Here is a 23,724-nt window from a genome sequence, read left to right as displayed (position 1 = left end):
TATTTTTTCTGTACTAAGCCTACACTGTCATCAAGTGGTCGAGTCAGAAAATGTATTTTGTTTCTTCTAATGCAACAGTTTGTGATATCTGCGGACCTATTGAATCCTAAACGGAACATGAGAACACGCGCCTAAGCAATTTCTAATATTTTAACCTCAAAATACTACCCAACGCAAGTATATATAAAACGCATAAACAAATTACGGCATATTTGATGTAATGCACAAAAAATGTGATCACATCGAAATTTTAATGGGAAGGTTGGAGCTTTTGAAAATGTAGCTTTATTTCAACAAATCGAAGCGATACCCTCTTTAGGAGGCTATCTCTGTATATACTATACCAAAATGAGTTATAGTGTATACAGTGTCCAGTGGAACCCCAAAGGTAGGCAGAGGTAAAAATAGATAGCACCTTACTCTCTCTATTTGTGGTAGTGTGTGCTAGCAGTAAGGCTTTGTCAGAGGGCAGTGTTAAGCATATGTTGTACAAACTCAATCAGCAAATGAGGTCCCACACTCAAAGACTGAACTCAAATCAATTTTGTTTGTATAAAAATATTAAGTTATTTTATTTCTAGAACCAAGCCAAGCCTGGCACAACCTGGGGTGGCACCCCCACCTGCCTAGCTAATGTTCCCACCTGTCCAGGTGCCAAAGGTGGCAGATCTTTGTAGCTTATCATAAATGTAAGTGTTATCCTGCACTCACTAGTAATCCAGAATGCCACAACCGTTACACACCGTAACTTTATTAATCCCCAAGACTTTCCAATGTAAACATTATCCCCACGAGAATGGAGACAACATGACACACCATAAGATGATCATAAGCGTGACTCACGCTCATGCTCACGAGAAAAGACAAGCTGAATAAGACTTGCGTGCACTCAAGAGCTCTGGCACAGGGGACCTGGTTAGCAGGAACTTAGCGCACTTCCAGACGAAATCACATCAATAAATAGGCGAAAAGTGGGGGTGACCATGTCAAAAGGGCTACTTTCCTACACAAACATATATTTTGAGACCCAAGAGGGCATCAAGTAGAAATAAAAAGCAGATATTTTGTTGGAGAATTTGTATTTTCAGGAAAGCAAACCTCTGCAGGCATGTCACAAAACTGCACCTTTGCAACTGTAAAATGGACAAGCCAAATATAAGCTGTTAGTTCAGTCTTTAATAAGAACATGTGACCCAAATTTATGCTTCTAATCACAGGACAACAGATTGCAGTATATTTACCTGCATTTTAAAATACAGTCGATTTCAATTATTGTAGGCTACAAAACTGTTAATTGAAGAACTGATACAAATTAATTATTAAAGTTGCACATCCCAGCATGCATAATATTTTTCTCTAGAATTGGACATTGCAGTACATTTGTATTCTGTGATACACTGTGCAAATACATTTTGTTCCTAGTGAATATATCGACTTATTTTTATTGCAAATTGTGTCCGTATTCTTTCATGATAAAAATGAGTTTGAGTGAAACAATAACGATCTTCAATAATATAGAGAAGTCATCTGTAGAAAGAAATCATGACCCTATCTGTTTGTACCATCCTTTGGATCTGTGTTTAATACATTGGGTTGTCATAAATAGCTTCCTATACTGAACAAGCAGATCGCTTTTTCGAAAGCAGCTGCGCTGTAAAGGTTTACATGGAATACCTCTCCAGTACATGCCGATAAGATAGTGAAGCGAGTAAAGAGCTCCCTATATGCGTAAATAAATTCATATAGAGTTTGAATCCCACAGGGACTGACTCGGACTTGTACCTTTTGGAGAAGGATACTTCTAGTGTTCCTTGTTAGTAATCATCACTTGAAAGTGTTTAAATAGAGTTACATTTGAAGTGACAGCATTCGGAATTAAAAATGCTTACATTACCATTAATCCATTACCCTAGTGAATGCACTTGTTAAAGGTTGATACTATATGTTGGATGGTGCCAAACAAAACTATTCATTTTCGTACAATTCAAAACAAGGAAACCCTCTCAGATTCCACACATTACTTTTACAATTTCCTAGAAATCCATTAAAAGGGCTCACCATTGACATGTCTGGCATTTGCTTATATTTTAAGACTTGGAAATTTGGCACATACCTTCCTCGCAATTGAATAGCTTCGTCAAATCTTTTTTCATCCATTGCTTTTTGAACATCTTTGGTCTGAAATAGAATTAAATAAGTAACATCTAAGATTGCAATAGTACATAATATTGAAAACGTAAAAGCATTTGAAACACGTTAGCCAGTGTGGACTTTACATTTTCGCTTACCTTTTTTCAAAGGAAACAATTTACTTTTCATTGAATAAAAACAACATCAAAAACGTTGCTTTATACAAATTAAGTACATGTTATTCTATTAAATATTGTACCAACATAAGAAACAGAAATCATAATGCAAAAATGTACTAAAGGTACGAGCCATTAGACATGCAAGCAGCAGGCTTGAGTTAAGACATCTCAACATCCAAAGCAGCTTCAAGCATCAGTAAAGGAAATGGTTATCCAGATAAGACGAAACCGTGCTCTTATAAGGAAAAGCAGGAAAAATATGGCATGTTTTCCGAAACCCAACTCTCCCAGCATTTTTCCATTGACTGGGTAACACATGCCTGGTAAAATCCAATTCATGCTGGGATTATAATCCATATCCTTTTGTATCATGGATACTCACAAAAAGCAATCTTCATCTAAGACATAAGGAGGGCGCATCAGGAGCTAGGATGATTGGTTCCTTCCACGAATAAGGCTCTTCTTGAGAATCCTATGCACAAAGTAAATGACTAAAGAGGGGTCAAGCACAGGATCTTTTCGATGCACTTTCTACATACCACAGGATATTCCTTTAGTTTGACTCTCATTTAGCAATCTAACTAAAAGTACACCCTCGTTCCTTTAGGTAATATCGTCACATGTGTTATTCCCCCTGCGCTAGATGTGGAGGGCAGGATGATAATATATTATGACATTTGCTCAGTGTTCTCTGTGAGCTTGGCTTTGTCTTATACGGTTACTGGATTTGCCAGGCATGAGCTAGCCTGTCGTGTCTGTAGTCTGTAACCCCAATCATGTGTGGAAATACTCCTCAGCTATTGAATCAGTGCAGGACCGGGTGACCTCCCCCCCCCCCCCCCACCCCTGTTGAAGGCATTGCTTTGATGGATGTTAAGATCTGAAATAATGGCACTAAGACGAACTGCAGGCACAGTAGTCGCAGCTTCCTAGAGGAAAACAGCATCCCGGACCCGTCCCAGTCTGGGTTCCGCAGCAACCACAGCACTGAAACTACCCTCATCACTGCCACCGATGACATCAGGTCCCTACTAGACAACGGAGAAACCGCGGCCCTCATCCTCCTGGACCTGTCAGCCGCCTTCGACACGGTCTGCCACCGCACCCTACGAACACGCCTCTATGACGCCGGAATCCAAGAGAAGGCCCTGGACTGGACCACCTCCTTCCTCTCCAGCAGAACACAGAGCATCCGCCTCCCCCCATTCCGCTCCGAAGCCACAGAGATCATCTGCGGCGTTCCCCAAGGCTCATCCCAACATTGTTCAACGTTTACATGGCACCGCTCGTGCACGTCGCACGACGGCATGACCTAAACATTATCTCCTATGCTGACGACACCCAGCTGATCCTCTCCCTCACCAAGGACCCCCACACTTCCAAAACAGACCTACAGGAAGGAATGAAGGCCGTCGCCGACTGGATGAGGAACAGCCGACTGAAGCTGAACTCGGACAAGACGGAGGTCCTCATCCTCGGATCCACTCCCTCGGCCTGGGACGACTCCTGGTGGCCGACTGCACTAGGAACACACCCACCGACCATGCACGCAACCTCGGGGTCATCCTCGACTCTACAATCTCCATGACGAAACAGATCAACGCCGTCTCCTCCTCCTGCTTCAACACCCTCCGCATGCTTCGCAGGATCTTCAAGTGGCTCCCCACCGAAACAAGAAGGACGGTCGCCCAGGCCCTGGTCAGCAGTAGACTGGACTACGGAAACGCACTCTACGCAGGAGCCCCGGCCAAACTCCTGAAACAGCTTTGACGCATCCAGAACGCCTCCGCACGCCTGATCCTCAACATCCCTCGCCGCAGACACATCACACCCCACCTGAGAGACCTACACTGGCTCCCTATCAACAAGAGGATAACCTTCAAACTCCTCATCCACGCACACAAGGCACTCCACAACACCGGACCAACATACCTCAACAGCCGTCTCAGCCTCTACATCCCACCTGCCAGCTCCACTCCGCAGACCGCGCCCTCGCCACCGTCCCCCGCATGCGAAGAGTGACCCAGAGCGGCAGATCATTCTCCCACCTCGCCGCCAAGACATGGAACACCCTCTCCATCCGCTTGCGGCAGACCGAAGAACTCTTGACCTTCAGAAGACTTCTCAAGACCTGGCTCTTCGAACAGTAGCAGCTTCCCCCTAACCCCCCAGCACCTTGAGACAATCATGGCATTTACAAATGCCATGATTGATTGTTTGATTGATGGGAACTTTTGTTCCCTTCTTCTGTGATGGGGCTCGGCTTTGTCAGAGGACAGGACGCAATTCCAGCCCACAGGGCCACTGGTAGTGCTTCACCTAGAGGGAAATTACCTCAGTGTACAGACTTAAAATGCTTATTACATGTCATGACCTTCAACATGTTAGTAGTGAGAAGGGTATTGCTAAACATTTACTATCGATCAGTGTCGTTCGAGCTCCATTCAATGAGATTCAGCCTATCCACACAATATTACTGCATGATGCAGGCTGAAAGAATCCACATGGAGACCCTTTGCTCTTTATTTTTCCACTCTTAAGAATTCAGGGACTATGGAAAGTAAATTTTGAGAATTCGAGGAAGTTTGAATCAAGCACCTTGATGATCTAAACAACAATGCAGATTTTCTCATTTCAAATCAGCTAAAACTCAGAGTCACAGCATCACAGTAACTACCTCTTATTAATATTTTCAGTGGTATAATTTGTTTAAAGAGGAAATACATAATTTCCCAAAGTTTCCTGAAGAACCCAAGTTGGTGTACCGCATTCTGTCCTTGGACCAACCCAAACTCATGGTGTTCAATATGTATGTAGTCATGATGGGATGTGGGCGACAGTAAGTTTGTGGTTTCTCGAATGTGGAACTTGGTTTTGTGTGTTATTAGACCAGCAGTGGACCAAGGCTTGCTTGCACACTAAGAAGTCATCTTTAAATTATAAGCAGAAGTTGCTACATTTGCGGGTTTTTTTGCACCAGGTGTATGGGACTCTAGTTAGCATTCACTGGATGGATTCTACAATTCCTGGTGCATTTCCTAGGTGAATAGGGCAGGGTTTACACTTGGCATGGCTTCAATAACTTAATGCTGACGAGATATGGAAAAGGGCTGGTTTGTGGGGTCCTTGAAGTGCAACTCTCCATCAAAAGTTTGTTCCTGTACTACGCGACAAATATTGCTCAAGGACGGATTGGTTTGGGATGGCGTCAGGTTGTTATTCTCCATGTGCATAGACTCAGTCAGAACTAAATGGAAGACACCTACTGTATGTTGATTCTGCAGGTGGCTGGTCCTAAAAATATCTGAGCAGACATTTCTGTATTTTTGTCTACAATACAATTCAGGAGCTAAATGATTCCGTTCAATGTGTATGATGTGCTTCCTGCTCCACCAGATAGGATTAGTCTAACATATGATTTAAGAGCTCTGTTGCATTGTCGAGTCTGTTTGGTTTTGTATTGAAAAGTACTTGAGTATTTCTGTTAACGCTTCTCAAAATGTAACACCAAAGCTTTTAAGTGACAGAAAAAAGAATGATTTCGCTCTTCAAGTACCAACTTGAAAAGAAAGGCAAACCAGGCCAACTCTCATTATAATTGTTCAGCGTGTTCATACATCTTCCTGGTACAATATTTTTAGGACGTCGGTGGATATTGAATCATCAGATGCGTGTTTGTACGTTGATTTACTAAGGTCCTTCAAATTTCGGAACATCTTCCCTCCCAAAACTTTAGGTCACAGTTATCAATTCTCAGCATCAAGATTTTTGGGAATATTTATTCTTTAAATTTATTTGTAATATGTCCACCACTGGGATACACATGGATTGCAAAGTGAGTCCTATCTTTCAACATACTTACCACCTGAACACACTCCATTAGAGGCAGTCTAACAGACTGGTTCCCAGAGAGACTCACAACACATGCAGGTGTGTTAGGGGTTGCTTCCAACAATGCCATCACTGCTTCCATCCCCATTTTACTGCTCTGTAAAACGGAAAGAAAAAGGTATGTGAGAGAATGACATTAAAAAGCATTATTGAAATGCACCTGTCAAAATCCAGACTTCATTTTGTTAACAGTTCATAAATAGGTCTCCAACAACGCTGTACCTGAAATTTGAGCCTGACAAGGACCAAGTGCCATAAAAACTCTGCTGTCTTTTGATGGAGGGGGATGGGGATAGGTGGAGGGTATAAAACAGCTGGGTGTGTAAAGGGGGAGCTGTTCGGGGGTTACCAATTGGGCATTGAGGAACTTTGTGTCTTTTTCTATTGTTTCATGGACTTTCCAATTTGCTATAAAAAAAAAAATTATGCAAACCTAACAGTTCATCAATAGTGCATTAGTTTGACACAAACAAATTAAGTGCAGCAATGCACAAATAATATATACCGGAGGAGTTACTTATCTGGAACAATAGTTTTGCAGCCACTTGTACTCCGGCCATTTATTGTTGGGTCTGAAAAGTTCATAAGTGATTTTTCAAACAAAATGTAGAATGGGTGCCATCTTTACAACGTATTTTAGTGGCGCACGCTTTTCTTCTGCAGTCCAAAGCGGAGGTCTTTAAGTTTCACTAATTGTATTAAAGAGTGGTTTTTTAAACAATGCCTCATGCATATATAATTCAGGATATCACCCCCACATTCAATTGAAATATTAGCCACCTTGAGAGATTCACTGTGAACAAAGAAAATGTCTCCCTAAGTTCAGAATACAGGAAGGAAGGAGGTGTAGGAAAAGGGAAGGACATACATGCCTATGCATAACATACAACTTCCCTTGGGGGCCATTGCCAGTGACCTAGCACCCAGAACTAATTCTCTTGTACCCACCAGATCTACTAAAGAGCATCAAAATTCGTCCCTACCCAAGGAAGAGTGTAGTATACCTTGTCAAGTTCAGTGTTTCCCCTTCTCCTTTGACAGAAAAGCTTCCACTGCCTAAGCCTGTGAAAACACAGTCTGCCCTAGTATACTACCCAGAGGTTCACTGGATGTCATAAAAGTCTCACACTACACAGAGAACAATACATTTTCACTTGCTGCAGTTGCTGTCGTCTGCTCACCATAAAGATCTCTATTGCCCATCAAATAAGATGACACTAAGGGCCCGATTCTAATGAGGGTTGGAAAGCATTCCCACCCAGGGCCTGATTCTGATTCGGTTAGGAAGGCCTCCTAATGGCATTTGCTCCTTCCAAATAGGATCGGGAGCGACCCAGTGCCCAATTATGATGCGATTAGGAACATGTGCTCCCATTGAAGTCAATGGGAGTCCAACCAAATCGCATCTGGAAGCATCCAGATGCATCGTACTTGGAGGTCGGACTCTCCCGATCCAAGTGGGTCGGAAACCATTTCCAACCCGATTCGGTCGGGAAGCATTTCCAATCCGCATCAGAATCAGCCCCTAATTGTTAAGGGACGAGTACATCAACAAGAAGACCACACAGTTCCGAAACTAGTTGTTCAACTTTCCATATGACTGCAAATAAATCACTAATACTCCAGGAAAGAAACCTTCCTATTCATTCCCTGTAGCCCTTCTGTTTTGGGACAGTACTTTTGTATGGACACTATGTCTACATCAATACAAGGGACTTTTTCCAAACACTCATAGTAGTATTTTGTCAAATGTTTTAAGACAGCCAAAGTCAAAGGTACTTAATTTCCTTTCTTACCTGTCTCAGCCACCCCAAGGAAGAAAAATCCCATATTTTTTACTTTTTACTTTGCTTTCTTTGAGGGCCATCCTCAAACACCGTATTTTTGCCTTGCTGCAGTTCTCTGGCCCAAGCAGTGCACTGCTGCTCATGCTAAATGTTCTCACACACTTTTTTAATTATCTACACCGAGTCTACATGACTACGGTGAAACTGCGCTTCAGGAAGAAGCTCAAGACCTGGCTGTTCGAGTAAGTAGTGCGCTCTATAAATGTCTCTGATTGATTGATTGATTGATAGATCCGGGACGGGATGGCACCTGCCCTAGGTGTGGGGATGAGGGGGCGGACTTTATACATCTAGCCTGGTGGTGCCCCGAGGTACAAAGATTCTGGGAGCTGGAGGCGGAGCAGGTGAGGGTAGGTACAGGCTGACGGATCGAAGCCACCCAACTCCATTGCCAGCTTGGGCAGGTTCCAAGACCTAAAACCCACAGATTGCTGCAATTGCTAGTAGAACTAGCGAGGCGTAGGATTGCCATTGTGTGGATGGGTAGGCATTCTCCCTTGTTGATTGATTGGTGGTGAATGGTCGATTGCTGAAGAAGTACACATGAAGGTTAGCAGGAGGGATGAGAAGCTGGCTAGGGATCTCAGGACTTGGAGAGCGCTCTGTAGGGACCTCCTGGCACTCGTTAGGACTGGGGGCCAGCGGAACGACTCTGCGTCGGAACAGGGGTCGCAGGGCTCCCCTGATGAACCCTCCCCCAGACCACATTTGATTTTTGAAAATATGAATGACTGGAAGTCGTCTGCCCGGTCTTTTGCCTTTTTTTCTTCATTGTCTGATCCTCCGTAACTGGTCTCTTACCGCCCAAACAATTTGCATCTATTGTGTTTTTATTGCAAAATAAATGTCATAAAAACAAAAAAATAGTTCACGCACTTAGCATGATCAATCACATAAAAAGTTTATGTGTGATTGATTATGCTCCGGGGTCCTCCAGCGAAGCCAAAGTGCCTCCAGATTAAACTAAGATGACCTCTCCCTATTCTGGAATTATCCAGAAAACAGGTCAGTCAATCTGAAATTACTGGTTACATGCCAGAGACTTCTGAGTCTCCCGGGTCTCCGGCATAGCAACAAACTACCAGTACTGAGCCACATGTGGAGTGCAGCGGGGTAAACTAGTGGGTCGTGGGGTGGCACAGGGTATATTGCAGTGGCGTAGAGTGGCATAGAGCACAGTGGCATTTAGTGCAGTGGTGCAGAGTAGATTAGATTGAATTGGAGTGGGATGCAGTGGCGTAGAGCAAAGCGTTGCTGAGTAGAGTGGCGTAGAGTGTAGTGGCGTATAGTAGATTGGCAGAGAGTTCAGCATAGAGGCATAGAGTAGAGTGGTGCAGAGTAGAGTGTAGTGGCATAGAGCGCAGTGGTGCAGAGTAGAGTGGTTCAGGGTAGATTGCAGTGATGTGATGCAGTGGCTTACAGTGTAATGACACAGCACCCATTAGCGTAGAGTGGTGTAGAGTAGAGTGCAGTGGCATAGAGTACAGAGGCAGAAAGGGCAGTGTCACACAGTAGACTGTCGTAGAGTGCAGTGGTGTATAGTAGAGTACACGGAAGTGGAGTGCATTGGCATAGAGTTTTCCAGAGGAGAGTGGCATAGAGTACAGTGGTGCAGGGTAGAATAGAGCAGTGTAGAGTGCAGCGACAGAGTACAATAGCGAACAATGCAGCAGCATATAGTGCATTGGTGTATAGTGAAGTGGTGTATAGTATTGCATAGTGGAGTATAGTGGCAAAGAGTGCAGTGGAGCAGAGTGCAGTGGAGCAGAGTAGAGTAGCGCAGAGAGCAGTTGCGTAGATTTTTTCACATTAGAGTGGAGGGGTACGCAGTAGAGTACAGTGACGTAGAGTGCAGAGTAGATTAGAGTGGCATAGAGTGGATTGGCATAAAGTAAACTGGTATGGAGTAAAGTGCTAGAAAGACTTGACCAGTGTTGCCCCCATCATATGTGTAGCACATGAAAAATACAGGTACTTCAGAATTCTATCTGGATAGCTGGTCTCTATCTACTATTTTCCTGACTGCAACAGTGTGTATGTAAAACATTTTTCGGAAAAATAGTCCTCTACTTCGCTTATGTATTGCTACCATCAGAAACACTGGACACTTGTTAAGTCCTGAATGACTAGTAGAAATGAAAATTATAGGGGAAGGCTTGCCCTTGGATAGTGGGTGTGGGAACGTGGAGGTGAATTTGGGGCATTTTGTGTTGTTTACGATAGCAAAAAGCTCTATTTGTGGAAACCCCTACTTGTGGAAGTAAAGGAGGAGGACGTTGGGGTGAAGTTCCTACTCATGGACTTGTTGCCGCATTCTGCTGAGGAGGTCGGCAAACTGGTTGCCCATCCCTGGGATGTGTTTGACTAGCAGATCGATGGTGGGATATATTGACCAATGCCAAATCGTCTGAGATAAGGTGATAACTGTAAAGTGCCCCTCCTGTTTTTGTAAATAGTATATAGGTATCATGTTGTCCATCCGGATCAAGAAAACTTTGCCTACCAGGTGAGTTAGAAACACTTTCAATGCTAAGTGAACAGCTGGAAGCTCAAGGTAGTTGATGCAGAGACTCTGGTGTTTGGCATCCATAAGACTGTTTCGACTGTTATGTGTTGATTGGGTTGAAACTGTTGTGACAGTATGCTAGTATTTTGAATCCTGGTTGGATTTGGGTATGCTAAATCCAAGCGTGTGTGGAGTATGGCTCCCAAATACAGTTGAATTTGTAATGGTTGAAGGTGCGATTTTTGTATGTTGATGGTAAATCCCAGCCGATGGAGAGTAATCAGTGTGTTGTTGACACATGGGCAGTGTACTGGCTCTGATAAGCCACTTGTCCAGATATGGAAAGACCTGAATGTTTTGTCTGTGTAGATGTGCTGCTACTACTGCAAGACACGTGGTAAAACACCCCTGGTGCTGCAGTGACTCCGAAAGGAAGTACTTTGAATTAGTAATGCTTTCCAGTAAGAACAAGTCTGAGGTATTTGCCATTAGCTAGCTGTATTGGAATGTGGGAGTAGGCATCCTCTAAGTCTAGTGCTGATAAAACCGCCATGTTGAAGCAGTGGGGTCATGTCCTGAAGAATGTCCTTATGAAAGTGATACAAGGGAATGCAATGATTTTAATGGCCTGAGATCTAAGACAGGTCTTAGTGATTTCTCTTTTTTGTGGATTAGAAAGTATAGGGAGTACACTCCTAATCCTTTCTCTTGAAGCGGGGCAGGCTCTATGGCTCCTTTTAGTAATAGAGCCTGCACTTCCTGTTTGAGCAGATTCTGATGCTCTATGGAGAGATTGTGTCTAAGGTGCACTGTTTGGAGGTGTGTTTATTAATTCCAGACAATAACCATGTTGATTAATGTCCAACACCCAATGATCTGATGTTCAATTTTGCCAAGTGAGGGAAAAATATTGTAATCTGCACCCAAGAGGTGTTAAATGGTCTGGAGGAATTTGAAGTGAGTCACAGTTTTGAGGGGGAGGGTGCAGATCATGTCGAGGCACCTCAACCCCAACCTTTGGAATTGTTGCCTCTTTAGTATCCTCGTGAGAGGGAGGTTTGATGGATATTGCTGCCTGTATGAGGAGGTGTAAGCATCAGATGGTGAAGTTTTTGAACAGAATTTGAAGAAGAAACAGCGATAGGAATCAAATGAAGCAGGAGTTTGAAGCGCCCCATAGATTTAGCTACTTCAGTGTACTGTTTCATCTTCTTTAATGCTTGGTCCACTTGGGGACCAAAGAGATGCTCCTTATCAAAAGGTGCATTGGGTATTGTTCGTTGCACCGCCGTCTTAAAACCAGATATACATTTGCCAAGCATGTCTACACAACGGTACACTGGTATTGTTGGCCCTGGCTGCCGTGTCTGCTGAATCCAGAGTACACCGGATAGAGTTGTTAGAAATTAACTTGCCCTCATTCACAATTTCATGTCACCTTTTCTTAATGTTCCTCAGGGAAATGTTAGAGGAGTTCCTCCCTCTCATCCCAAAGTGCCCCATCGTATCGCACCAACAAAGCTTGTGTGTTGGCAATCTGCCAGTGATTGGAGGACTGTGCTGCTACCTGAAGTGTCAATGAGTTTAGACTCTGTCAGGGGAGGGGCATCTGCTGAGGTTTGTGAATTAGCCCTTTTACGTGCATTAGAAACCAATAGGGAGTCTAGTGAAGCTGACCTCTAAATGTAAATAAGGTCTGATGTTGCTGGTTTACACGTTTTTACACCCTGTGTGCTATGATACATGCTCTTACTGTGTCTTTGAAGATATCATCAGAGTGATGCAACATGCCTTTAAACATAGGTAGATATTGGCATGATCTATGTGTACTAGCCAAAATCTCAAAAGGAAATCATCCTCTACAAGGTCTTTGTGTAATGGAACCTGGTGGCAGGTTGCTGCTCTAGCAATTAAGTCCCGATATGAGGAAGCATCATCAGGGGTGAAGGTTTGGCTTGGTAGAGATCTGGGTCACCTGGGGGATCAATGTCACAAATATCCCTGGGATCTGTTGTCTTTGGATGAGAGTAAACTCCTCCCCGGTAAACCTCAGTGGAAGACCCTTGTGGTATAATGTCCGCTAGTTCCCCAACAGAATGAGGAGGTGAAGGTGATTGAGGTGGTGGAGAAAAAGGAAGAGGAGGATGCAGAGGACTGATTGCAATGTCCTGTTTCTTCTTTTTAATTGGCACTGGGACATCTATGGTCTCTTCAAAAGAAATTTGGCATTTATATGGTTTGTGAACAGATTAAGCTAAAATATGGCCAGTTTGAGGCTGTATATGCAGTTGTTTCTATCTCGGATCGAGTCGTTCCTGCATTAGTTGAAGCACTGGTTCACGTGGTAACTTTGATGCTGAAACAGATTTCTTTTTGGAAACCAAAACGGTCGGAGCTGATGCAGCGGCACGTGGAATGCTCAAAACAAAAGAGGCAAATGATTGGCTCTGTGGCGAGTCTTGTCAGCTGTGTGCTGATTGGAGTGGTTTTGGATTAGATTTCAGTTCCGAACCAGAAGGTTGGGCATCCGAAGCAGACGGTTGGTGCCTAATATGGACCGACTGAAGTGGGAGCCCAGAAGCCATATGGCCGGTAGAGACAGATTGTTTTTTGGTTGATGGAACAGGAGCATGTGCACTCACTGTACGTTGTCGAGAAGGAAAATCTTGGATTTGTAGTTTGGCTTCAAGGTCAGAGTCAGAGCCAGAACCAGACCCAGAACCGGATCCAGAGTCATGAATGGAGAAGGCTTATTCCTCTTCTACCAAGCCTCCGGAAGCTCTTCCTGTTCTAGTTTGACATCTTGTTGTCCTAAAATGTCCGAGGTTTCTTCTAACTCTCTGTGCTCCATTTCTCGACGCCACACCAGACAGTCCCTCAAAGTCGTTTTTGATCAGACGGATCAACAAGCTTCACAGTCTGGTTCTCGGGTACCTTGCGTGGCACCTGTGACAGAAGTGAAATGGAGTGAATTCCATTAGCAGCACATTCTATGTGGAAGTCAGATAAGAGATCAGGCCTGAAGGCTGCAAGTGAAGCATGTCAAATCGACGAGCAAATGTTTTCTGTTTTTTCAGTATGCGAGTATGGAAAACACGACTGAAAACAATACAGATGAAGGTGGATTTGAATAGCGAACTGAAGTGAGCCTGTGACAGATTCGAATCAGAGCACCACAGAAGACGTCCGAAAAAGACAGTGGAATGAAAACAATCTAACAATGGAGTCGGTGCCAGCAGCATTATCACTAACAGGAGGAGTCACTTGTCTCGTGACTCAAAGGACTTCTTCGAAGAAAAACTACTTGTGCACATTGGGACCCAACACTAGACGGTGTAAGTATGCAAAGCAATTATATCTACAGCCAAACATGCCTCAAACATATATTTCTATTATATTTTTGCATCCTGGGAAATGAGTGCGATGAGTTAAGCTTAAAGCAGAAAGCTGAGCATTTGAAGAAATCATTTCCATTCACAAGCTTTTCAATGGTCTTACTTCAAACATCCTCTTCAATGTTTCCTCATTGGTAGCTTAAAGTGAAAGAGAGTACTGTTTAAAAACAACAAAAATGCTACGTACCAGAACACGATCAAAGGCTGAAGGAGTTCCTCCTCTCTGGACATGGCCAAGGACAGTAACTCTTGTGTCAACTCCCAGTCGTCGGACCACCAGCTATTCATGAAACAAAAATAGGTTGGTGTGTTAAGGAGTATTTACTTTAAAGTATCAGGTATGCAAATACAAAATCAAATTTGTGTGATTTCCCATATCTGTTCCTAGGCATCCAAAACTTGGTAGCTCAAAGAATAGAAACGTTTGTTACCATGAACATTTCAGAATCTATTTAGTGTCCAATTATGTATGTAAACTATTAACAAGTTCATAATATAACTGGCTTTTTTTCTGACAATCAAAAACAGTCTCTCAGCCTATGCGCACAGCAGCAATATTCAAAGCCCTACACAGACCACACTCCCCAGCCCACTATTCTACTTGTTGTGCTGCTCTACCTAATAAATACACACTATGGGCCTCATTAGGATCGCGGACGGACTTGCATCCGTCCGCGGCCCCAGAGGATGAGGGAACGTCCGCATGGACTGCGGCGTTCCCTCATGTGCGATTAGGATGTGACCGCCACCCTGGCGGTCACATCCTGGATATTTAACATTGCGGCGGGTGCAGCACCCGCCGCAATGTTAAAAGTGCATGTTTAACATTTACATGCACAAAGCGGCAGGCACCACGCGGTTCCTGCCGCTTTGTGCAAGTAAATGCTGGGGGTACCATAGGTACCCCCCATGTGTACCCCCCACCCGCCAACAACCTGGGGGCCCACAACGGGCCCCCAAAATCAAAAGTACACATGCTTTTCCACGGCGGAAAAACCACCGCGGAAAAGCAGGTTTACAAATGCTTCCTAATTTGGCTGGCGGTGTCTGATAGACACTGCCAGCCAAATGAGAGCTTTTCCGCCGCGGTTGTAATCCGACCGTGGCGGAAAAGCAGCGGACAGAAACCAAGACCCACCAGCCATCGTAATGCGGCGGTGGGTCTTTGGTGAGTCCGCAGAGGATTTTCCGCCTCCTCCGGGCCCGAGGTGGCTTCCCCCGGCCCGGAGGAGGCGGAAAATCCTCCATCATAATGAGGCCCTATATCTCCACCACTATATGTTTACACCATAAGACCGTTTTTTTCACAGCACCGATCCTCACATGTGCCCCAGCTTGAAATATCAAAAAACACAGTTGATGGACAGAATGTAGAACAATGTCATACATTCACCCCAGTACAAGGATCTGGGCCTAAATCCATAGTTTATTTTGCACTCCACACCACCGTGGGTCAGACACTGGCTATATGCAAATCAGCTCTGACCCTGTGCCTCATGGGAACAGTCCAGTCCGAACTACCAAGCCATGTCTTTCCCAGACCGGAATCAAGCGTCTGAGTATACCTAGCACACTCGGGGTGAAAATTGCAAAAAACACAGTTGATGGACAGAATGTAGAACAATGTCATACATTTACCCCAGTACAAGGATCTGGGCCTAAATCCATCGTTTTTCATCAGCTTGAAATATCAGCATAATGCCTTACCTCACTTCCCCACTCAATCTGTCAATGGTACAGCTAACTCCAAAACAGATCTAAGAAGTCCTCATCCAATTGCCTTCCCAGAACATATCTAAAGCCTTAACAACTAGCTTGCAGGCTTTGGCTGATTGTTGGAAAGTGGGATTCTGTTGCAGTGACAACCCCACTTTTTGCCAGACTTCTGGTGCACTTTGACTTGATGTGGCATGGGTCCCTGCCAATCAGGTTCCCAGGGCCTGTGTTCTTTCCCAAAACTGTACCTTTGTACCCCCATTTGGCACCTCTCTGGCCACATGTAAGTCTACTGTAAATGTACCAGGGATACCAAGGGCACTGTGACCAGAGAAGGCATCTAAGGGATGCCATACATATTGTGCCACACTTCGAGGTCCGGTACCTTAACACACATACTGCCATTGCAGGCTGTGTGGTTTGGTGCACAGTAAAGTGAAGAGTCAACATGGCACACACATCTGTGTCGCCTTTTATCGATTGAAGAAAACGCTTATGTTAGTACACACACCTGTGTGCTATGCCTGCAACCCCCTGCCTAAGGTCAGGAACAGCTATCTGTAGCAGGGGAGAAAGACTAAAGGAGACGCACAGCAGAAGAGACTGCACGAAGAACTGACTTGGCCCCAGCACTTTCGGTCCGTCAGCAGTTTCCAGAGATCCTGCGCCACATTCACCTTGTCCTGCAGCCAGCAACCTCCAGAACCCCTGGAAGCACTAATTGCCTTCAACAAAGACGGAATCTCCTGTGAACAGCAGCTCTATAAAAAAAAATCTCCAAAGAAAGACTGCAAGCCTGCTGAAGACAATGAAACCAGAGGCCTGGAACCACCACTGCAACCGTTTCCTACAGTTGAGTCTCCGTGGCCCACCAGTCTCAGCGAGGTCCCCCAACGCTCCAGAGTCCGAGTCCACCTTGGGTTGACCCCTCCAGGACTCCCCAACATTGCCTGCAGCCTCTTTGCACAGAGACCACCCCCCATCCGCGGGTGGCCAGTTAAGGTGAAATCTGACCTCAAAAGGCACCGCTGCATCCAGCCGCCCTGCATCCTGGAGAAGAGAGTATGAGGTGCACCTATGTCTCTGAGCCCTCCAACTTACCTGCACAGCTGTTTGTTCCTCCCGGAAGACTTCTTGGACCAAGCATGCAACCAAAATCCAAAACCGTCAACTCCCTATGCAAGCAACAGGTAACTAGACAGTAAATCAGCACTCTGCTACCGCCGCCCCTGTGCCGCTGTGTGTGCACCTTGTGTTCTAACTCGGATCCACTTTGCCCTGAGCCTAACCCTAGGAGTTTTGCTTTCTCAACCTTGTGCTTGCCCGAGAGCAGCCACCAACCAACGGCCCGCTAGCCCCATAGGCTAACAATGGGCTTCAGCACTCTGCATCCAGAAGCCCTAGTGCCACTGAAGGTGCTTTTTGAGTGCAACCTGGACCCTTAGGGAACTCTTGTTCTAACCCCAGAAACTTAACCCTCAAGACTGTTTACTTACCTGCAAACCGATAACCCCATTTTTACCCATAGGATTGCATTGACTGTTTTTCTCTGAAGAACGTCTGTAGTAAACTGGCTCTGTATATACTATACCAAAGTAAGGTATAGTGTGCACTGAGTCCAGTGGATCCCCAAAGGCTTACAGAGGTAAAAAATGGATAATCCCTTACTCTCTATTTGTGGTAGTTTCGGCGAGCAGTAAGGCTTTATCAGAGGGTAGTCTTAAGAATGTATTGTACACACTCAAGCAAGAATTTATGCCAGTGTGTTTGTATGGAAACATAGGAAACTGTGTTTTGATTAAAACTGTTTTACCTACCTTTTATCTAGGAATATCCCACTGAGTAGAAAAAATAATCCAAAAAGTATCGTAAAAAAATAATTAAAAGTAATCCAAAAGTAATTCCAACCTCATTTGAATATTTTACAAACCTGTAATAAAAGTAATTATTCATCCAGCTTCCTTGTTGATCAATCTGTCTAGACAAGTACAATTCCACTTACCGAACCAAGTCATTCTTGGTCCTAAAAATAAAATACCACAAAAATATTTTTGATACCAACAATTGGTCTGAGTTCAGTCATTGTGTGTGTGGCATAATTTGTGTGTACAATAAATGTTTAACACTACGCTCTGATAAAGCCCTACTGCTCGCCCACACCACCTCAAATAGAGAGTAAATGGATTGCAATAGGTCTCGCACTTATGCAAGTTTGAGCTATTGGCATTGTAATTGCCTTATTTTATGACTTGGTTTTTAAAACATAAATAAAAGGCATTGCCATTTACAATGCCAATAGCTTAAACTCGCGTAAATGCGAGATCTATTGCATTGCAAATGCTTGTTATTTACCACCTTCCAGGTTTCTCTTTTTCTACCCTTCCCTACTCTTGCTGCGTAGACTTTCTACCTCCACAGTCTCTCCACTCTTAAATTGCTCCCCGAATACTTCACATTTAATTTTTTAGGAGGTCATGGAAGGTGAAATTTGGAGCCGTCTTATACAGGCAAGCCTTTTATGGTTTTAGAAACCTTGCCTCTCTGCGGGTCTTTAATGCAGCTTCCACACAAGCAAGATATGTACATTTTCTATGTGGCTTATGCAGTGGTTCCTTATCTTCTTATTTTTTTTTATTTGCCTTTTCTCTTCAGTAAATGTACTTAAGAAATTAGATTAGAATGATACCATGCAGGGCATTAGAAGCATTAAATTCAGCTTGTATGATGTAAGCCAACACTACAGCCGTTCCAACCATCTTTACTCTAGTCATGCATAAGGCTTATGCTGCTGCGGGGAAAAAGGTGAATGCATTTATGCAGAAAAGCTGTATAACACAGCAGTAGAAGTTACATGACTCACAATGCAACAGCATACAATGAGCAAGCCTTATGAAAATCAATTATGGTTTGCCATGGTTCACAGCAGCGACTTCTTGCTTACCCCTTGCAGCCCCTGGCCCTGCTTTTGAGATCCCTGGCCTCAGAAGTGCCAAAAGCAGTGGCAAGAACATAGGGGTTCTTAGTTTTATGGGCGTGGGTGGGGTCTTTGCGTCTTTGTTTTCTGCCCATATTTTTATGACATTAATAGTGAGAATTAGTGAACTTTTCACTATTAGTGCAATAGAAAGTTGAGCACTGAGCAACAGGAACAGCTACAAAACCTTCACTGGCAGCTGTTTTTTTAAATGTATGTTGTGTGCATTCTTAAAAGTGTCTGAGCGTGTATTTTGTTAGTGAAAATGAGTGCGAGTCAATGAAAGGAAGTGACTGAGAATGCATGAGATTGAGTGTCAGTCAGTATGAGTAAATACAAGTGAGTTAGATTGAGAGTGAACGTAAGTGAGAGTGTGGGTGACTGAGAATGAGAATATTAGTATTGAAAAATAAATCGTATAACATTAAAACTAGATCAAACAAGTAAGAGGGTCAGTTGACATGGACGTGACAAACACACCCATGGAGGGACCGATGGCACCCTCACCACACCAAACAAATTATTTGGAAAGGCATTGGAAGGAACCAATTGAAAGTGGTGGGCGTGGTCAAACTCATACAGAATACAGTGTGCCTCGCAGCACATGTGCGCCAACTCAGGCTCAACCTGAAAATGTAAGAGCGAGAAAAGAATTGTGGAAAAAAACAGACAGTGGCATGCCACGAGAGTGTCGGAAATAAAGATTTTTGAGGAGTGCACCGGAAAAAGGTTGCGCTCGATGGAAACTAGAAGGTAATAATTTCACAACCCGGAGTGGTAGAAAGCTCTGAGACTCCATAATTAAATATATGCATACATAAAAAGAAAAGGAAGCGCCGTGTTTGTCAGGGGAGAGAGAATGAAAGCAAAAAGCCACGGAATGAAAAGAATAGGAAAGGAAAAGCTTGGCAGGGCTCTCTGATCCGTATTCATGCCAGGAACCTCCGCACGCACTCAAGTGAAATGCCCCCTACGTGAACTCAACTTGGCTCCTGCACACAGCGCTCGAGCTTTCTAATAGGGACGAGAACCACAGACCGCTCGCACTGTCCCAGTCATGAAGTGCGTTGTACAGAGGTCCATCTAGGAGTTCTTACCCCGGTTAAACGCCTCGGAAATGCTTTATGAACCCACACACGAACCTGTTCGGCATCCAGGGTTGGAATGTAACATATCTAGAGGGGTTTAAGCTGCACACAGCTTCTCTGAACATTGCTAAGTGTAAACTATTCTTACGATTTGTAAAAAGGAAATATGCTCTGGAGCATACCATGGCTTTGGTTACTGATGTAAATTAAAATGGAACCAATGAACACACGTCTTTAAAGCGCTGCTTAATGTCCGAGAGCAGGAAACGCTGCCCGGTAAATGTAAATGTAAATGTATGTGTCTTGTAAAGCGCACTGTTGCCCTGAGGCGTCCTGGCGCTATAGACGTCCTGGCTTTCCCTGTGAGATGGTCCCTCCTGGGTATCTCCAAGGTGAAACCGGGCATCCCCAGCATTGGTGGGGGGCCGTTGTGGAGATGAGGCAAGCTAATGCCCAGAGTTGCCGAGTGTGATCCTTGGTTAGAGTAGGCACTGAGGCGAGAATTATCGAGTCTGCTGACCCTGGTTCACGACCCTGCCGCATCAGGAATTGAACCCTGGTCCCGGGCCGTCCTCTGCTTCCGGGTCTGCCGCCTCTAAATAGTGAGCCACACCACTCCACTGTACTTTACTAAACAGCAGCCTAAGTAATGACCGACTGGCCTGGTTTACAACTACAAAAGGAAAATCTAAAACTGCACTTTTACAAGGGCAGGCCAGCCCAGCCGTTCTCAGGATTACCCAAGCGAGGTCCCGGTTGTCAGGGGAACCAAGCTTCCTGAACCTTTAGAAAGGCTGGAACTGAAATCACAAAACCTTGTGACTGCAGCCAGAGAGGTTACTATGGAGCTCAAAATCTTGCTCATGAGAACATGGGGTGGGAAGACTGCCGCGCGGCCCGGCCCGGCTCCGAGATGGTCCCACAAGAGCATGTTGGAAAGTCTCGTCAATGTTCTTTTCTCGAGGCTATGAGGTTTGGGGGCAGGGGCCACGCTGACCAACTGAGTGCTCACCTCACGCCCTACGGTGCCGCTCCTCACAGCGCGGCCCAGCTGGCCGAGAGCGGTGGCATACCAAGTTGCATGGGGTGGGCAGGCTGGTGGGGGAAGGGCTATCTACTCCCGGCCCAGGATGCCTGCTGCAGTTTCAATGTCAGAAACGGCTGCTGCCTACTCGGGCTTGCACCACGCCTTCAGAGTTTGCAATTCCGAAACAGTCATTGCCTAGTTATATTGTTTATGCACTTTTGTTTATTTGTAATGATATATTTAAGATGCTTATGGGTGAGGTAAGTTTTCAATACTGCTGCCTATGTGGTGCTCTTTGTGTGAGAGTAGCTTGAGATGCTCACTGTCTATGCGGTGATTGCGCGATGTATCTGAGGAAAGCTATCACTGGTACCTGGGTGTGTGGGAGCGGCGAGGTCTTTATACTCGAGCCCAGCTGGAGTGGGGGGGATCGGGGTGAGTCATTGCCCGCAGTGAAAGCGATCGCGAAACAGACAAGCCAGCGAGTGGAGCGGGCACCACAGCGAGGCATGTGGTTTGAATTATTGGGCCAGTTTCTGGGCACGATAACTGAAACCACATGGCAGTGGTGCTCGTAATAGACACCAATAGGCCATGGGCAGAGCAATGAGCCTGCCTTTGGGCAATTGCGTGCTGTCTTTATTAAAAAGACGCAAGCGAAGGCCAATAACGTGGGCCAAAAGGAAAAGCACACTCATGCGTGTGCAATTCCTACCTTAGTTTTAAAACGCCCTACAAGAAGTCTCGCGCTGCGCGAGTAGTGTTGCGCTCTGCAACGCTAGGCACGAGACCTAAAAAGCTTGAGATCAGCCATTAAAGTGCCATTGTGCCACCAAAGTATGTACAGCAAAGAAGACTTTCTAGACCTCTAGTAGAATATATGCTTCATGCTATAAAAGATAAACATGGGGGCGAGGCCAAGGTAGCAGCAGAGAGAGTTAGTGACTTGAAACGGGGGCCTCGAGAGTGCCAGAAAGACATCCAGGGGTCGGAAGTCATCATGAATGCCGACGTGCAGCAAGCTGCCTGTAGGGTCGCCTGTTATGAGCGCTGTGCTGGTTTCACTTTTATTGTTGTGTATTAGCCAGCTCTTCCGTCCCACAGTCTGTTGTACTCTCCTTCTCCCTCCTAATCAGTTAGCAGGCTCCAACCTGCCTCACAGCAGAGCCACGGGGGATGGAGAGGGAGGGTTGTGCTGCAGCCTGCCTCAGAGCAGGGGGCACTGCTGTCTGTGCCTGCCCTGCTTCTCGCAGCTACCTGATTCATGGACTGGCCCTGGCCTCACCGGGCCAGAAGCCACCCAGGAGAAAGTGTTCCATGCTCCCAGAGCTCAGCCCATCTCCTCAGCGAGTAATATGACGCTAGGCTAGACCTTCCCGGAGCTCTCAGCACCAAAATCGGAGGTACCGGACCCCTTGCAGCAGCCAAGACTTGGTGGTCCAATCCGGACACCGATCCCACGGAGACTGACCAGCTGATAAGGGACATCAGCACTGCAGAAGCCATCATCCAGAGTGGCCCAGCTGTCCTGTTAAGGCCCCATTTCCAGGTCATCACCTGAAGCAAGTGTCTCTGATCTCCACGACTGAACACCTCAAAGCACCTCTGCACCCGAGCCCCACAGCCAGAGTCTGAGTGAATCAACAGTGTCCCTAGCACCCAGAGACCCCAAAGACCTGAGCTCACATTTGAGCTCTACCAGTCTGAACCCCCAGTCCCTGCCTGCAGCCTCTTTCTGCAGGCCCACTGAAACGGAGTGTCTCTGACCGCCGCCACACGCCAGACCAAAAACCACTGCACACGAACCCCACAGCCAGATCTACTGACAGTGCATCCCAGCTCCAGAGACCCTAAAGACCAGATCTCCACCCTTTGCATCCGAACCGACTGGCTCCCCAGTCTCCAATTGCAGCCTCTTTTTGCAGGAACAGTTTACCATTGACTTCAACAGGCCGCCTGACACTAAAAAGCACCCCTGCACTCGAATGCCCCAGAGCCGACTTGTTGGAGCGGTCTGGGACCTTGAGCCCTATTTATCTTAAGTCCTCTAGAACATTCCTGTAAGTCATTGACAAGAGGTTTCTACCCAACCGCGAAGAACAAGAACAAGCTGAAAATCTATCTTGAAAAGTATTTACCTGATTTCTTTGAGTGCAAGTCCCATTTAATGACTGTGTATATACAACACACCCCTTTGATTAGACTAAGCTGCTTGACCACACTACCACAAAATAGAGCACTTGGGATTTTTAAAGAAAGCCCTGTAAACCAATAAAGGGTTGCCTGGACTCTACACAGTGTACTTCATTTTACTGCACTATATAGAGAGCACACTTCCTAAAGATGCTCACTACATCCTTGTCCCTGGCTGTGAAAGACGCCCGGTTACTCACAGCGCTGGCCAACAAGTGGAAGATAAGGCAGAGAATTTATGGAGTCTCAGTTTGACTCTCTCTGAGCAGATCTATAAATAGTGGAGAGACCTCACGCAAGAACTGAAAGGAGATTGCCTTGTACATTGCCCCATATTCACCTTAAGTCCTGGAGAACTAAGTCATTGTTTAGTACTGGAATGCAGTAAATGTTGCTCCCTCATAGAATAACATTACCACTCCCAAAAATTGCACTATGTCAACTTTAGAAAATTTAACAAATTCATAATTCGAGAAGTACTTACCGGATTCCGATGATCTTGGTATCTAAATTCATATAAAAAGTATGTAATTTTCTAAATTGTAGTGTGTCTAGTTTACTACCTTTGTGTATACAATAAATGCTTAGCACTGCCCTCTGCCTTACTGCTCATCCACACTACCACAAAAGAGAGCATTTGGGGTGTCATTTGTGCCTCTGTAATTCCTTCGGGGTTTGCTTGGACTCTTTACACAGGGTACCTCTTTTGAACCACTATAGAAAAAGCCAGCTTCCTACACAACACCAGAACAGCAGTCCCAAAGGGAGATTCTATTAA

At 45.1% G+C, this 23,724-nt stretch overlaps 1 protein-coding gene across 1 annotated transcript in view; it reads right to left on the bottom strand.

Annotated features, from left to right (window-relative positions):
* PFKL (phosphofructokinase, liver type) overlaps window positions 1-23,724 on the bottom strand; it is a 293,377-nt gene that overhangs the window by 138,437 nt on the left and 131,216 nt on the right. Inside the window, exons 9-11 of the mRNA XM_086955453.1 lie at window positions 14,136-14,228; window positions 6,172-6,297; window positions 2,114-2,178 (exon numbers count right to left, since the gene is read on the bottom strand). Of these exons, the coding sequence (XP_086811579.1) occupies window positions 2,114-2,178; window positions 6,172-6,297; window positions 14,136-14,228 (284 nt within the window). The remainder of the gene's footprint in view (window positions 1-2,113; window positions 2,179-6,171; window positions 6,298-14,135; window positions 14,229-23,724) is intronic.

This window comes from Lissotriton vulgaris, chromosome 2_1 (assembly GCF_964263255.1).
Source record: "Lissotriton vulgaris chromosome 2_1, aLisVul1.2, whole genome shotgun sequence".
NCBI lineage: Eukaryota > Metazoa > Chordata > Amphibia > Caudata > Salamandridae > Lissotriton > Lissotriton vulgaris.
This window is presented reverse-complemented; position numbering and strand designations above follow the sequence as displayed.